Source organism: Pyrgilauda ruficollis, unplaced genomic scaffold, assembly GCF_017590135.1.
Source record: "Pyrgilauda ruficollis isolate IOZ18807 unplaced genomic scaffold, ASM1759013v1 scaffold16, whole genome shotgun sequence".
Taxonomy (NCBI): Eukaryota; Metazoa; Chordata; class Aves; order Passeriformes; family Passeridae; genus Pyrgilauda; species Pyrgilauda ruficollis.
The window spans coordinates 2,448,438-2,464,621 of NW_024514764.1; the positions used below are offsets into that span (position 1 = coordinate 2,448,438).

Here is a 16,184-nt window from a genome sequence, read left to right on the forward strand (position 1 = left end):
AATACCCTCCCCCAAAAGCAAGTGGCAACTGTTAATCCAAACTCTGTTAAGATGCTTTCAATATTAAGCAGCCCGGACCCATTTGCTGTGCTTACATTTTGTACATGACACTTCTTGAGTTAAAATTTAGAGAAAAGCTAAATCTAAGCATCATCTTGAGGGTGGAAAAACATAATATTGCCTTACTCTAATTCATTGCTTCTTTCAGTAGAAAAAAATCCTTCTCTTTTTTAATTCCCCATAACATTGGCTATTTGCATTACTTGTCTTTCCACAGTTGAAGGGAAGTGTTGAACATCTGGTTAAACCTTCTCTCCCTTAAAAAACACACCTGTTGCACTGACAAGCAATCCACCAAGCAATCAAGCTGAACAATTTTTAGAAAAGCTTTAAAAATACTTGCACGGTATAAAAAAATTTTAATATACTGGCAAGGTACAGATATTTGTCACAGAGGTCACAGAGCAGTTCCTAAGCTAACAAGGTTAGAAATCTGTGTTAGTGTAGTGGAATGAGCAGAATTCTCTATCAAATTTACCAAGGGAATATGAACAAGTGAAAGAATATTAATTTTATATGAAGAATCAATATGCAACAAAACCACTGACATTACAATGGCCACAAAATTAAGGTAAGCAGAAATATTGTCTGAAGGGGAAAGTTTTCCTCAAATGATTAAACAAATGATCCCTGGTGCACCAAAGATAATAAATAATAATTGCAAAGCACATTTATATAAATCTTCAGAATCAATCCTATGGTGTTTTACAGTTTAAAAGCAGATTAGATAGGTCAGCATGATGTTGGAGATCAATACAATAATAATATGTTGAAATATAAGCAACCATACCAAATTCTATTTGGAAGTGTGAAATTGGTCCAAAAGTGACGAGTCCATAATCAGAACATTCACAAGAAAAACAGCCCTCAGGCTCCAAGTTCACAAGCTATTTAGACCTATGTGAAAGCACTCTGCACTTGTATTAAAATTAAGTCAGCAGGGCTCAGAATGAAGATATTTATTTTTCAGTTTTCTGTATGTCTGCATCTGAAGTTTCCAGTTTAAATCACGGAACAAAATGAACCTTAGATTTTTCAGCTAAAAACCAGCTCCCATATAACCTTTGCTTTGTGAGATGAAGATCACCAAATGAAATTAAGTCACTTTACAGTATTTCTTGGCCTTGCTCCAGGACAATGTGGCAAAGAAGCATTTGTCATAATCACTTCCAATTGGGAAAGAACAGGAAAAGATGCTGTTAATGACACAGCACTACCTGGCACAGGGGACTCTGTGCAGAGCCATCACTGCTCAGAGGCAGCAGCCACAGACCTGGGGTAGAGCTCTGGGTAAAACAGGAGTGAGATGCACTGACTTCTCTGCACAGGGGAATTCACAGCATAAAAAGGGAGATATTTAGTTCCACCTCCTTTGACACAATGCACCCACTTGCTTAATTTTGCTTGCTGGGGGTTTTTTGGTTGGTTGGATGGACTGGGATGGTTGGATGAGCATGGCAAGAGCCTCTTTTCATGCCATTATCCTCAGCATATTCACTTCTTGCTTTCATGAGCCTTTTTAGTTAGCTTTTACTGACTTGATTTAATATTCATAATCACCTTGAAAAGGCCATCTGCAATTTAATCACTCACTACCAATTACTTTCTTTAATAGCTCTGACAGTATCACTCACAGATACCTGATAAATCCACAAGGAAGGCTGAAGGCAGCACAGGCTTTGCAGTTACTTTCCCAGCATTTGCAGGAGGTACAACACTGGTGGCTTTTTAAGCCTCCACCAAGTCTTTACTAAGTCAGGTTTATGAGCAGATCAGAATGCAGCCACACGGAGTGAAAAAGCAAAATTTTCTTTTATCCCTCCTTAGTGAGGAAGGAACGAGCAGGCAACAAAAAAGAACCACCAGAAACAACCACTCTGCTTTTCCTTCTTTATCCAACACATCTTCCACTGCAGTATTTTCCCATCACACAAACAGCAGAAGCTACTTCATCCTCAGCTTGTAGAGGTATTTAACAGCAAACATGGCTGGACAAAATTTAGTAACAGTTTTGCACAAATAGGGCCTTGGAGACCAGGACATTGTGTGCATTTTCCTGGTTGCTGTGCTCCATCTTTATCACAGGAAGCTTGCAGTCCTTTAAAGACATGCTATTTAACAATGATGTTCTCCAGTATTAGAGGAGCTGTAACTTTGTTCACACATTCCATTGCTAGATGAATGATTTATCCACCCTCAAAAATAATCCATAATCCCAAAGCCTGCCTTTTTAAGGGCTTAAAAGTGTAGACAAAAGTCTGCACATGAAAAGAAAACAGTGTTTCCATCACTTTATAGCGCAATCTGTAGGGAAAAAAATAAAATTTTGGATTGCTCCAATGCCTAAACCACTCCCCAGCTGCACACAACAATATGTGAAACTGAGCAGGACAAAACCAAAGGATAACAAACATCCTGGCTAGGCAATTTACAGCTCCCACGGTGCAGCCAAGGGGACAGGAAATCAATGCAGCTTTTACATACATCAGGTGAAGCAACCCAGGTTATGGCCAGGTCTGACTTTCTCTTCCTATTACAAATGGGGTAGGAAGGACCAATTATTCTAAATTACTTTAAAATTCATAGCAAGTCCTTACTAAAATCTAAAAAGAATATTTATAGCTGTATGGGTGACCTTGAATCCTGCCTGTCCTGACTCTCTTGGGTTGCAGTTGTAATCACTATTTTTTCCATTTTTTTCCATAGCCAGGCTGTTGTCTGCACTCCCACAATTACTTGGACAAATCACGTCTCTCTGGCAGAAGGATGAGACAGACATCCAAGGCTTTTCCATTCTTATTCAATTTTCCTGTTTTATGATGTATATTGAGAAGAAATTAAAAACATCTTTAATATGAAGAGCTTTAAAAATGATAACCCTCAAGCAACCATATGTCTGTGAAAGCTGGAGATGAAAATTAGCTTTTGTGAAGACTGAGAGGGCAGCTCTGCCACGCAGACCTTTGGCACATGCAGAGATCTTTAGGATATATTTAGGCTTTTGCAGTAACTCAGTGCAGAACATACTCTATTAAACATTTGCTTTAACCATATTTACTATTCCTTATCTATATTGTTTAGAATAGATTTCAAGTTTGCCTAACTCAACAGTTTAAAGAATGCTATCAAGTAGTTCCTAAAGTATTTATTTTCCAAATTGAAGAGTCCTTCTATGAGTAAAAAAACCCTCAAAACACTCTACATGCTGCAAATGTATCTGGTTCATAAGAAATAAAATGCTTATCACTGTTTTCCTAAACAAGAACTTGGTATCTCTGCACTCTCTCTCTCTCACAGATCAGCCAGGACAACTTTTCTCACAGCAGACCAGGAAAGAGCTCTCACAACCATAGATCAGAGAATCATTGATTATCCTGGGTTGAAAGAAATCCACAAGGATCATCAAAGCCCAAGTCTTGGATGTTTTTCTTTAAATTGGGTTGTTTGTTTTTCCTTAAAATTGCATATTTGAGCTCAAGCTCACTTCAGTAAGTTACAGCTTCTTAGTTTCTTAGTAAAAAGCACCTTCAAAAGAGTTTGCCAACTTAAAATAAATGAAAATTATATTTTAAATACATCCCACTGTGTAAAGATGGGAATCAAAGCAAAATACTTCAAGTCAGCTCCTTGGAAAACTCCAGGAGTTTGGCAGAGCAGAAGGAGACTTACAAGAAACCAGGAGTTAATGTTCAAAAGGGGTAAATTGATACACCAGTCTCCAGTAGCTGTTCCTCCTAAAGCTTCAGCATTATGATCTTTACAGGAACTGAAATTCAAAGCCCCCTACAAACGCCTACAAATCACTGGGCTTCTGGCTGCTCTGGGAGTTTTTTAGGCAATGCAGTTGGATCTGGGGTGTACAGGATAAAGAGATAAATAGTTCCAGGGAAATGATTGTTTGCCAGACTGACAGGCCCAAGAAGCTGCCAACACTGGATGTTGTTTGACTTAGATCTTCTCTGTTTTAGATTTCTATTACTGTTATTATATTATTCATCTAGATACTCATTTTTATGGCATTATCAGTAGGTATTAAAAAGCTTTTGCAAGATCCCACAGTAGTGCTTAAACTTACAAGTATGGACAGGAGCTACTACTCTCATGCCAACAATTAGAACTAATCATGAGCACAAAGTACTTACAGGAGAGTGAGAAAATTAGTTCACTTATCACTGCACTGAAATGGAAAAGAGAAACTAAACAGAAATATGTTCATGATAGAATGTGGTTAAATTGGAATTGGATTATACTATCAATTTTACCATTTCTGCCCATGAAAGATGATTCAGTCTCGAGTAACCAACATCATCTTTTTATGTCTGATCAAAACAATGTTTATTTTAACAGCTCCCTTTCATGTTATTTCACTCTGAAGTATTAGTACAAGATTGATTGAAGAAAAACACAGATCAAAAATGATACTTTTTTTGTAAATTCTACAGTATTATTTAAAACCACTGTAGGTGGACCAATGAGATTGAAAAGTCTGTCTGTTGAACCAGCAATACTTTTCTGTCTAGAAAAGTTTCCTGGCATTTCTCTTCTGCTGATCTTCCAACAAATCATCGCAGTTTGTTCAAGATGGCATTTTCCTGGATGGCATGTATAATTGATGGGTGTCACATTTTATAAAATGATTGCAAGGTAAATTCAATTTTCCCTTTTCCTTGTTTGTGTCCTCTAAGAATCCCTTATCTCCACATATCAATTACCAAGCAGTGACAGAGATAGGATACAAATCACTCCGATGAATGTAATAGCAAAAGTGATTAGAGATAGGGAGAGATTAATTGCATCTGTCAGATATAAATAAAGAGTTTAGGAGGCAACCCAGGATTTGGAGCCTGTGTTTGTGTGTGCATTCCAGATCTCTCTCAGACACAGTAACCCCCCCAAACCTCATAAACAGACATGTGTAACAAGAAGCCATGTTAAAATAATAAGTTTGATTATGGAAACCTCAGCATTTGCTGTTTCTTCAGAGCAACATGCATAATGTATGTGCATCTGCTGAGGGAACAGACTCTCAGCTCGGGTGCAGTTCTGTGCTTTCACCAGCCAGTGAGGAGTCCCCATAACAACAGGGTTGTTCTGTTGCACTTGGGAGCAAAAGAAATAACTATTCTTCCCATAAACCATGCATTTAAAGCTTCATTACATTTGTTGATGCGATATGATGAAAATTAAGTGCCAGATATTTGAATAAGTTTTATGCTGATTTAGGCTGTTTCGGTTCTCTTTAATAGGAAGACTGAACTAACCTTAGAGAAATTTCAGTTTATCATCTTTCCATGACAAAAGCTACCAGCAGAGGAGACCCTTCGTGCCTGGGGCAGAGGCTGCAGCAGATGCACTATGAGTGGCACTAAGTTTTAGCAAAAATAGTCCAGAGGAAGATGAAACTGGAGACCAACCAATATTTCTGGTATTTATTAGGAAGATAACTGATAGCATATTTGGGAAAACTAAGAAAAAAAGCTTGAGCTGCCACAGGGGTTTCTTGGCTCACCTTTATTATTTTGCAGTTTAGCAATTTATCATTTTAACCACAGATTTTCGTCTCTATCTCTGCAGTTAAAAGCGAGCAAAATTTTCCGTGAAGGAGAAGAAAGGTAGAGAATTATGGAAGAGATCTGGCTGAGGATTTAGAAAAACCTAACAATGAAATTTGGAGTGCAGGAAGGCTGATAAATCCTGAACATCATCTGTTACTTCTTTGTAATGCATATAAAATCAGTCTACACTGCAGTACAGTGTCACTTTTTGCAGTAGATAATAGGGCAAAGCACTGAGAATATCAGACTCCACTGAAATTGCCAGCTCTGGATAAAGCTTAAACCAACATTTGTTCCAATATATCAAACACAAATCTTTAACACTAACTCAATTTAGTCCTTTTTCTTACAGCTATTATTGTTATTAAAATGTGTTTGACTTAAATACATAACCATGCATTTGAGATGTGTGTAAATTGCACTCTATTCTCAAAGTAAGGAAAAAGATCCCCATTTAAAATGCATGTCTTTGAATATAGAGCAACAATAGAAGAAAAAGCACTTTGAAAGTATTTGACCAGGGAATTAAAGAATGTGTCCTTAGGGTGGAGTGTTAGACCCCAAACACTTCCACAGACTCCTTCAAATTAACATTTTGGATAACTGAGGCTTGTTTAGCGTCAATCAAATGTTCAGTGTCACTCAAAGCCAAAGGCTCACATTTACTCATGGAAGCTCACCATGATATCCTTCCTGGAAATCCTGCTGGACAAAGAGGACAAAACCTTTGAGGAAATGGGGAAGAACTGTGATTCTTTCACTTAAAACCAGTTCTCAGAGAGCTGAGCTCAGCTCTGCTGGACTTCCCCAGTATTTGGTCACAACCTTGGGAAATCAGGTACAGTCATGGCACAGAAATGCAATTTCATCTCATCTCATATGCCTTCTTTTTTCCCTCACCAAAATAACACCAAAAGGTAAAAAAAAAGCATCACAGAACCACTAAATTCACCTCCACAGCACTGACCCAGAGAGGCTAAAAGAAGTCAATTCTCTTGGCATGAACTAAAACCAGTCTGACAAGTCTGTAGAGCTTGTGTGAATTTGACATCAGAATAGAAATATCTGTTCCCTGGGTGTGCCAGCCCATTCCTTTTTTCCTTTTTCCTGCCTACACCTGAAAGCTGGGACTGGCTATGAAAAATTCATGCCTTTTGTGCTTCAAACATACCCATGAAGGATCCTCAGCATCTGCTGACTTGAACGAACCCTGATGGTTAATATGGAAAATCATGTTAGTGAAATGCTCTCTTCCAGGGAGGAAAATGTCTGCTCAGAATCTTCTGAAAACTTATCTTCTTACCACACCTGACAGAAGGATGTCAAGAGGAACATCCTCTCAAACACAGCGACAGGTAATGGGGCACTTCCCCCCACCTCTTTCTTTCCTGACAACATAAAGAATATTTCATTCTTACAGACACTAAAAGTGACCTAAATGTCCAGTGCAATCAGGAGAGCTTTCCTTTATAGGAGAAAACCAAACAAACAAGAGCTTTGAGGTAAATTCAGTCCCTGTGAGCCCGAAATGGGACTTCTTCCTTCTGTAAAGTTTATGTCTTGATACATTAAGTTGAAGAACAAAACAGGCACCAAGCAGAGAAAAACAGGGTCTATTTAGCCTCATGTCAGTGTCTGCCATAACAGAATAAAATTCTTCTGGTTGCAAGTGGAAGTTGGGCAGAACAACATCACACCCTCATACTTTAAATTAATTGCAATGCAACCAAGCCAGGAGTTTAATTTTCAGTCCCAAACTTTTTCTTTCCCTACTACTTTTTTTTTTAAGCCTTGCCAGTGCCCAAGGGAAAAATTTATCTTCGTTAAATGATAATTGGCTTTATTATCTTTGACTCTTCAGAAATGCTGGCTGGCAAGGTTTTTAAAATTTTCATCAATCTTGTTTTTTGTTTTCACGAAGCCTGCATCAGAAAATGACATCAAGCTGCAGAACACTCTGTATCTCTTGGTGTTACCAACAGGTCTGGGGACTATCTAATTTACTAATAAATCTATTGGAGCGACATGCATCTCAATATTTCACAGCTTAACAAGGAGGGGCAGCGGCAAGGCCCTGAATTGCAGTTCCGGACGATTAGCGCCGCAAAACCAATTGAAGCAGGACCATCTAAACTGTCACAACAGCTTACACACACCCACCTCCTGCAAGCCAGCATTTAAATCATTTACTGAGGCCCACATTTTTCATAAAATGCTTCAAATGGACTCAGAAAAAGCCAAGCACTCCATTAAAAGTTTCCAGGATTAGGCCAGTGGCCCTCACATAAAGAGTTGTGCTGAAGTCAATAATGGAAATATCTCATCAGGGCTTTGCCAACTTCTTCCCAAGTGGCTCCAGATCCTGGCCATGGTGTCATCACATAAAGTGGAAGGACATGGACTGAGTGCCCTGCAGGGAATAGCTCAGCCAGCTCCTCACAGCAATAAAAAGCTCCCTATGAATCTTTTTTCCCCCCACTTCTAATAAACCCACTTAAACTCTTGACTTACATACTAAAATCCCTCATGGTTTCATTAAGAAGCTCTAAATGGCCCTGCTCTCCTTCACCCTCAAAAAAACCTTCATGCAAAAGTGGCACAGCCAACAGCAAAGTACCATGTACTAATTTTTTTTGTTTGGGTATTTCTGGGGGTTTTTGGTTCATGGGGTATTTTTATCATTACTTTTGAGGTTTTTTTGTTTGGTTGGATTTTGTTTGTTTTTTAAGTTCCATACTACAACCAGAAGAGTTGTGATGCAGAGATATTTAGCTGTTACACTGAGAATGGCCCTCAAGGAAGTGAGGGTTTTATGATGGCCTTGCTTGAATAAACACTTCAATCTTTAGGTGCCCTGCCAACACTTGTAAGATCAAAGAATGTCACTTTATGCCCTGACAAGTCACAATCTTTAGGAACAGACCTGACCATCTGTGCTGCAGTGTATGTCTGGCTGTGGGAGAATAGGCATATGAAAGAAAAAGCCTAAAGAATTTAGGATCTATTTAGGGTACCATCATCAACCCCTATTGCTCAATAGATGGGAACAGTAATAAGACATTTAGGATTTTCCAAGTGTTGTTATTGAAGAGCAGTATTTACATCCCAAAACCCTGTACCAGCCCAGAGACAGATAAATTCTCACACCACTCCAATCAAGTTAGGAAGTTCCAGCAATGGAGTTAATACTAAAACCCTCCCAAGCAGGAATAGTGAATCCTCAACAAGGAGTGAGTAATTTGAATTAAAACCCAAAGCCAGTGTTGTTACTATTTCCACTGCCAAACTCTTGACTTTCAGACTTTCCGATTTTTCAAGCCAAAAATTTTGTGTTATTTACATGAAAGCTCTGACATATGGTTTAAAAAGAGGGGAAAAAAGTGGCAAGATTTTCATTAGTGTAGTACACAGTTCAACTCGTTTTTAGACATTTTAAATTTAGGTCTAATTTATGACACCTCACACTAATTTCAGATGTGACGTTATTCCCAATATGCTGCCTGTTGGACATAATTTTTATTTCCCCAGAGCCTGTCACCTCAGAGATGATCTAATCCTCCTGAAATCAGTGCAAATGAGTCCACTTGAAAGAAACATCCATGGTTTTCAAGCAGAGCTGGGTGGACCTCACCCTGTATCACATTCAGACACATGGATTTAGGGCAGGCATGTGGAACACGGGTGTTCAGCCAAGCTGGGGACTCAGCTGTGAAGGAAAAACACTGCTCAATATTTGGATCCTCTCACTGAGTGACCAGATCTAACGGGAAATAAATCTTTAGTGCCTTTGCACCAGGGGTGTGTAAGGACTGAGCAATGGGGATGGGGTGTGTACCTGAAACACGAAAAAGTCCTGAAAAACTGAGCGCTCCCCTGAGCCCTGGCACTCTGCTGCCTTTATTTCCCATGTGTGTCCAACCTCAGAACGTGGAGAAAAGCAAACCCAAGCACAGCCAAAGCAGCCCTGAGAAGCCTGCAGGCTTTCTGTGGGAGCTGTTTCCCAACTTCCCCGCATGTTTGCAATCAGGGGCGATGGGTGGGTGTGAGACTTCACAGTGTTGGACTCGGTGAGCTGCAGTTTAGACTGACAAGAAACATGTCTTTACTATTAATACTCAGAGCCCCACTGGAGAATTCAGTGTGACTGGGGCTTTTAGGCTGTTTTTAAAACATGCTCAACATCCTCTAATCTTTTTATACCACATGTATCAAATACAGTTATTAATTGAAGGACAGTTCAGTTATTTTCCAGGCGATGCTCAAGCTCCATTTACCTTCAGCCACAATTCAACAGCGACTTTAATCTGCAATGTAAGGCCCTGTAACTCATCCTCTGCTCAGCTCGGAGCCAGACCTTTCTCCTGCTGTCATTCTTGTACTTTGGAGCAGAACAGGACAGCTTACAGCTTTCTCAGCTGTTAGAATGATTCTGCAAATATGCTTTTCTTACAGGCTGAAGCAAATCTGACACTGGTCTCCTTCAAGGAATAATGAGCTGTGCATATCTAACACTGTTCTCAGAGAATGGCTGCCCTGGGAATTATCTGTAGGGTTTTTTCCTCCTGCCCTCAATAACAGTGGCAGTGTGCATGCTGAGTCATGCAGCAAGGTTGTACTCAATAATTAATATATAATCTACTTGCACAGAGATTGGTTATTCCGCTTTACTTGGGGTTTATTGGATTTTGATTAAACTGGTTTTAAATTTTATACATGTCCTAATGAAAAGTTACAAGTGTCATCACTCCTAACACCCCGTAAGATTCAGGTAGTGACAAGTCAATGCAGTATCTTCCTCATCTGTGTTACCTTTAACAATCTGTTTCCAACCTCTTGCTTAAATTCTTTATTACTCTTCAAAAATATGTCATTTTTCTGCAAAAATTTTCTGCATATTGCTTCAAGACTGTATTTTTGCCTGATTATTTTCTGTTACCAGACCAAAAATGTTTATTCATTTTTATGTAATGTATCACACAAGTTTCCTCCTCAGATCAAAGTTCAGAACAACCACATTAATCCAATTTTCTTTACAGACTCCAATGCCTTACAGCCAGTGCCTTCCTTCAACACATGCACACAGCCTTAATAACCCAGGATATCAAGGTGTCAATTTGAAAACCTCATTGGCTGACATTAATTCTAAAAATAAATTCATTTCTGGCTTTCCATTTTGTCTCATCCTTCATTTTCTTTTATCCATTTTATCTTTCCTATTTGCCACATTCCAGGCAGACTTTGCATTCATGGTATCAAGGCTGTGAGCATTTTGGAGTGTTTTCTTTTCCATATGCCCATATTACCTTCTGCTTTGCATAGCACTTGTTATGCATGCATGATCACAGACTATTTCTAGCATTAATTAAGACATGAAATTAAAGTGGGAAAGTATGCTATTGGTCACATAATACAAACAACACAAATTTGCTTTAAAAATGAAATTACTAAAGTGTTAGCAAACCTCTTCATACTGTCAGAAATAATAATGTTTACAATCTACATGCCACAGAACAGCCAGAATTCACAAGTGGATTTGGAATATTATTTCCACTTCAGAAAGATACACATGAAACCCCTGAGCAGTTCATTTAGTTTAGATACTTGTCTGGAAGAAGACAGAGGTTTGTGTCTCCTGTCAAGCCATGCAGCTGCTGCCCACAGTGACCCCAGCCCATGACCAGGGCTCCCCATGTTTGTCCAAGAACAGCTTTCCTTGAAATCCAATTAGGAATTTTAGCAGAAAAATGACATTTTCTAAGAAATTGAATGTTTCATAGGACCAGGTTTCAGATGAACTTCTGACAGACACAAGCACTGTTCCAAAAGCAGTTTCTCAGATTTCCTGCCTAGAAAGCCAGACTCCCAAGACTTGCTATTGTAAGGAAATGAGCCAACAAGGATTGTCCAGAATCTCATGGTACCCAAGATCAGGAGATGTGGGGCATCTCATCATGCCATTGATCTACAGCTGAGTCCTGCATCTTCTAGAAGCACAAATCATAAGGGCTGCTACTGTCATCAGTGATTTACTCCACCACCTCTTCCCTGTCTCTACAAGCAAAACGAGGAACCTCCCCATTCCCACAGCATTAACACTCTCCCGCTTCTCACTGCTACATAAATAACGCCTTTATCAAGTGCCTCACACAAGGATTCAATCCATTTCACATGTTTAGAGTATTAATTTTTCATGCAAACAGGTTTACTGGATGTTTTACAAGAGCTTGCATGTGCACATTTCTGCTGAATGTGCACCTTGGCAGACTCAGTGTGCAGCCATCTCCCTGACCCCAGTGCTCTGCTGCTTTTCCCTCTGCTCTGCTGCAAAACCCAATCATGGAATATCTCTGGAGTGGTGGTGTTAATACAACCCATGTAATGTAAAATAATAAGTAATAACAATGAAATGCATGTTCCCTGGGACTCTATGATAACTCCAGGTAAAAATAATGCCATAAACTGGGAATAGATTCATAAATAAAATTTGCACTCAGAAGGATGACTTGTTTACTTAGGCACAATGGAAAACAACACATTATAAACACCTGCATTAAAAAGAAATTATAACCACAACTTCACAATAAACAGTGAGGGATCATCATGTACCTGCCTTACACAAAGCAAACCACCAGACAAAGTGCTCTGAGGGTGATTTGTGGAGGGCATCTCCTCTCTTAGGTCCCTCTTTTGCACAAGGAGTTCAGTGTGCTCCAAACCAAGCAGAAAACACTGACCTCCTTTAAAAGTCCAATCCTTTATTAGCAAGGCTCTTTTTATTCATTAGCCTTTGTGAGTCCTGCCTGCAGCCCCAGTGTGCCAGCACATGCCCCACAATTTGGGTACTCACGTGTTACACTGAGATGAATGAAGGGACTGGTCTTGTTCTCCCCGTTCTTTTCGTTGACTGCCTGGACATAGTAACCTCCTGCATCCATCAGTGACACCCCCAGGATCACCAGCTGGTTCTCCAGAGTGATGGCTCTGTTTAGGGGAGAGAAAGATCACACTGAAACCAGATGAATGTTATCCACACAACACCTCAGACCTGACAGCCTAATATGATATTCACTGGTCATACAAATCAAGATGCTGTGGAATCAAAACCAGCCGCACTTCAAACACACTTACAGGAAATAAAGAGCTCAGATGCCTCTAGGCCTTTTCTCTATTTAGATCATATTAGATACTTATGGTGACACACAGAAAAAGCTTCAACATGTGAAACAGGGGCAGTTTAAATGGCAATAAGAAGTTATGCAAGAATCAGCAAATGACACTGGTGACTGCCAGGCTGCAAACTGCATCGTTGTGGGGTGACAACAAACCTGACAATCATCAGGATGCTGCAAAGCCAGATTTGTTGAAAACCTCAACAAGTGAAAGACAGCCTATTAAAGAGTGACACTCAAGCAATAACAGACAGTTCACTGAAATAAGTAAGTAAAAATCAAAGACAACAGAATGTCCAAAGGTAAACTTTCTGCATTTATGGCATCACTGGTTATCACCTCATCACAGACAAAGCCATGGGCTGTCACAGATATCTGTGTGGATAGGGAGGGCTTTCCTTTCATCCACAGCAGGTAGGACAGCACAACCCTGTAGTTAACTGGTGTGGGCCTGAAGGAGTCAATAAATGTCATTGTCTAACACAAGCTTGTTCTTAGAGCTGCTGCATAACAAAGGTTTCTGTGGACTCCCTCACAGGCAGCTTTACACACTTGGCTACTTTACTTTTCACATGGTTTTTTCTCGACTATAAAGGATTTACCTAGAGGAAACATGTAAATATTCAAGGGTTTGAGGAACAGGACACAGGAAGTTCAAAAACCAGAAAGATAAAAGAAAATGTAAAGTTCCAGGGAAAGCCTGTGGAGCCAAGAGCTCATCTACTGCAGCATGGGACAGGCACAGACTTGGAAATCAGAGTGTAAGGCTGGGAGGAAGAAACTCCAGTCACTTCTAATACTTGATGAGAAGCCATGCTGAGTTCAGCTGTGCTATTTAGATGTATCACTGAGCATGAGGGCGAAACAACTTATAAAATTATTATACTGGAAGAAACAAATTCACACATCAATAGGCTCAAAAAGAATGAGCACTGAGTCAAAGCATTTGTGCACTAATCAGTCAATAATAAACACCCCTGCATTCCATCCTCCTGTTTTGCCATGGGGTGGTTACCCTTAGTAATAAACAGCTATTTTGCTCTGAAAAAAAACAAAAAACCAAGTAACAGTGGAAATCACACATTCCTAGTGAAGCAAACTGGTTTTTATATGTAGGGAGAGCATTAGAAATTACAGAGAGAACATGGCTGTGTTCAAAGCCAGGCACTTAATTCACAACACTTCAATTTCCTGATGTGGCTACAAAGAAACCTGAACTTCTGTAAAGTTATCATGGAATCAGAGAACCGTTTAGGCTGGAAAAGATCTTTAAGATCATAGAGTCCAGCCCTGCCAAAGCCACCACTGAACCATGTCCCCAAGTGCCACATCCACACAGCTTTGAAATCCCACCAGGGATGGGGACTCCACCATACCCCTGAGCAGCTGTGCCAGTGCTTGAGAATCCTTTTGGTGAAGAATTTTTCCCATATTTCCAACCTAAATCTTCCCTGGTGCAAATTTAGGCTGTTCCTTCTTGCCCTGTCAGGGAACTGCAGGGAAAGAAGGTCCCCCCTGAGCCTCCTTTTCTCCAGGCTGAGCCTCCCCAGCTCCCTCAGTTGCTCCTCAGACTTCTGCTCCAGACAATAACTACAAAAAACTACTGAAAAATGAAGCTAAATGTTCACGTCTGAAATCAGTCAATCACCTAAAGATCCTGTTTGTAACATCTTCCTTGGCAACTTTTACTGTAAAAACTACTAAAAAAATAATCACAGTACTTTTTTAAAATTCAATGACACTGTACTAGTTTAATTGATTTAGAAAATTAATCAAAGAAACTGTGATAGATTTGTAGAGTGAGAATATAAAATACAATTAATAGGACATTTGACAGAGCAAATAAAGATAAAATTCCAGTGCAGTGCTAATAATTGAATATTACAAGACAATTACATTCACACTCATTTCTACTTTAATTCTAAAGAAATCAGCATTAGAAAGATTCTTTCTAATACTGAATTATATTTCAGGCTGCTTTGATTCCAGATAAAACTGCATCCAAAGATTTAAAGGTGATCCTTGAGTACTGCTGAGATGGACACAGTTACTATCTGCATTAAATTGGCTGAAAATTTTGACACTTAACCCATTAAGCTGATTATATAATAATCAAGAGAAAAGGAAATGAAAATGTATTTATGAAGGAATTTGTTTAAAATGAAGTGGGCCTTTTTAATTTTGATACACAAATTTTTACTGGAGTGTGAGCAAAATGTAACATTTGTGAGTGAAAAGTAAGTAAATTTAGAAAGTAATCTACATAAGCATAAAGTTTGATATTAATTTGTATAGGAAAAAAAGAGTTAGAAGATAATGCAACTCCTGAAGGCAGCTCTTAGGGGTCATCAATTACATGGTCAAAGTTCAATTAGAACTCCCCAAATGAGTTATTGATATCTTAATAGTTCTGTGAAAAATGGAATGTCCTGAGTTCATTAAGTGAAAGCAGGTACAGAGCCAGGAGCCTCCCAGGCTGCAGTCTGGGAGTTTTATTTACACCACGCATGAGCCCCGTGCACCAGGAAAATCAATTAGTCACATTTTAAGGACTCATTAATTCCAATGTTTCTAAACCATCCAAAATCCAGGCCCCAGCCAGGCTGCAGCCACTTTCTGCACAGCAGCTGCATAGAGCATCCAAAAATTGGCTTAACATTTTTTCTTGGGTTTATTGTTTGTTTTCATTGTCTGATATAACTTTTAAATTCTGACAGCACTACTCTGATGTTCCAAGGAAAATCTGATTCCTGGGTGCTCAGTTTAGCAGCACATTTGATGAAGATGACTGCAGCAGATGGAGTGGACCTGTCAGTAATTCATACCCAGTACAGAACTCATGAAAAATATAAATATTGCTTTTTTAAAGCAGTATCAAACTTAACTCCATCTAACATTTTCAAGACAGGAGCAACCAGCAAGCAAACTAAGCAGACTGATCCTCTGGGATTTCTTAAGCTAGGAAAGCAGCATTTTAAAGCACATTTTTTAATAGAAGAATTTTTAGGATTTCTCTGGAGCCCAGCAGAAACCCGCAGGGAATACAGCAAGCAGGGCTGGCAGTGGGAGGTGGTTGGAATAGTGCATCCAAGGTTGTCATGTCCAAAAACATCTCAGTGGCACCTTCACCACAGAAGGAGCTGGAGCCTGAACCAGGCTGATCTCAAAGCAAAGGCAAGGGAGCCCTTGAGATGACAAACTGTGTTTAGGGAATGCTGTTTAATCAAAAGTTATGGATGGAGGGGATGGGAAAAGGCAGCAGTGATGGACACAAATCATTTTACAGCCCATTATTCTAAACACCAGAATATAGAACAGCACCTTCTGAGGTTTCCTCACTGCAGTCAGAACTGAGCATGTGGATACCTGCTCTAAAGTAAAGCATCCCTGCCCATGGCAC

The 16,184-nt window shown here is 39.5% G+C and overlaps 1 protein-coding gene across 6 annotated transcripts in view; it reads right to left on the bottom strand.

Annotated features, from left to right (window-relative positions):
- SDK1 (sidekick cell adhesion molecule 1) overlaps positions 1-16,184 on the bottom strand; it is a 383,849-nt gene that overhangs the window by 192,140 nt on the left and 175,525 nt on the right. For all 6 annotated transcript variants that reach the window (XM_041462308.1, XM_041462312.1, XM_041462313.1 and 3 more), the window contains one exon: positions 12,463-12,596. In XM_041462308.1, the coding sequence (XP_041318242.1) occupies positions 12,463-12,596 (134 nt within the window). The remainder of the gene's footprint in view (positions 1-12,462; positions 12,597-16,184) is intronic.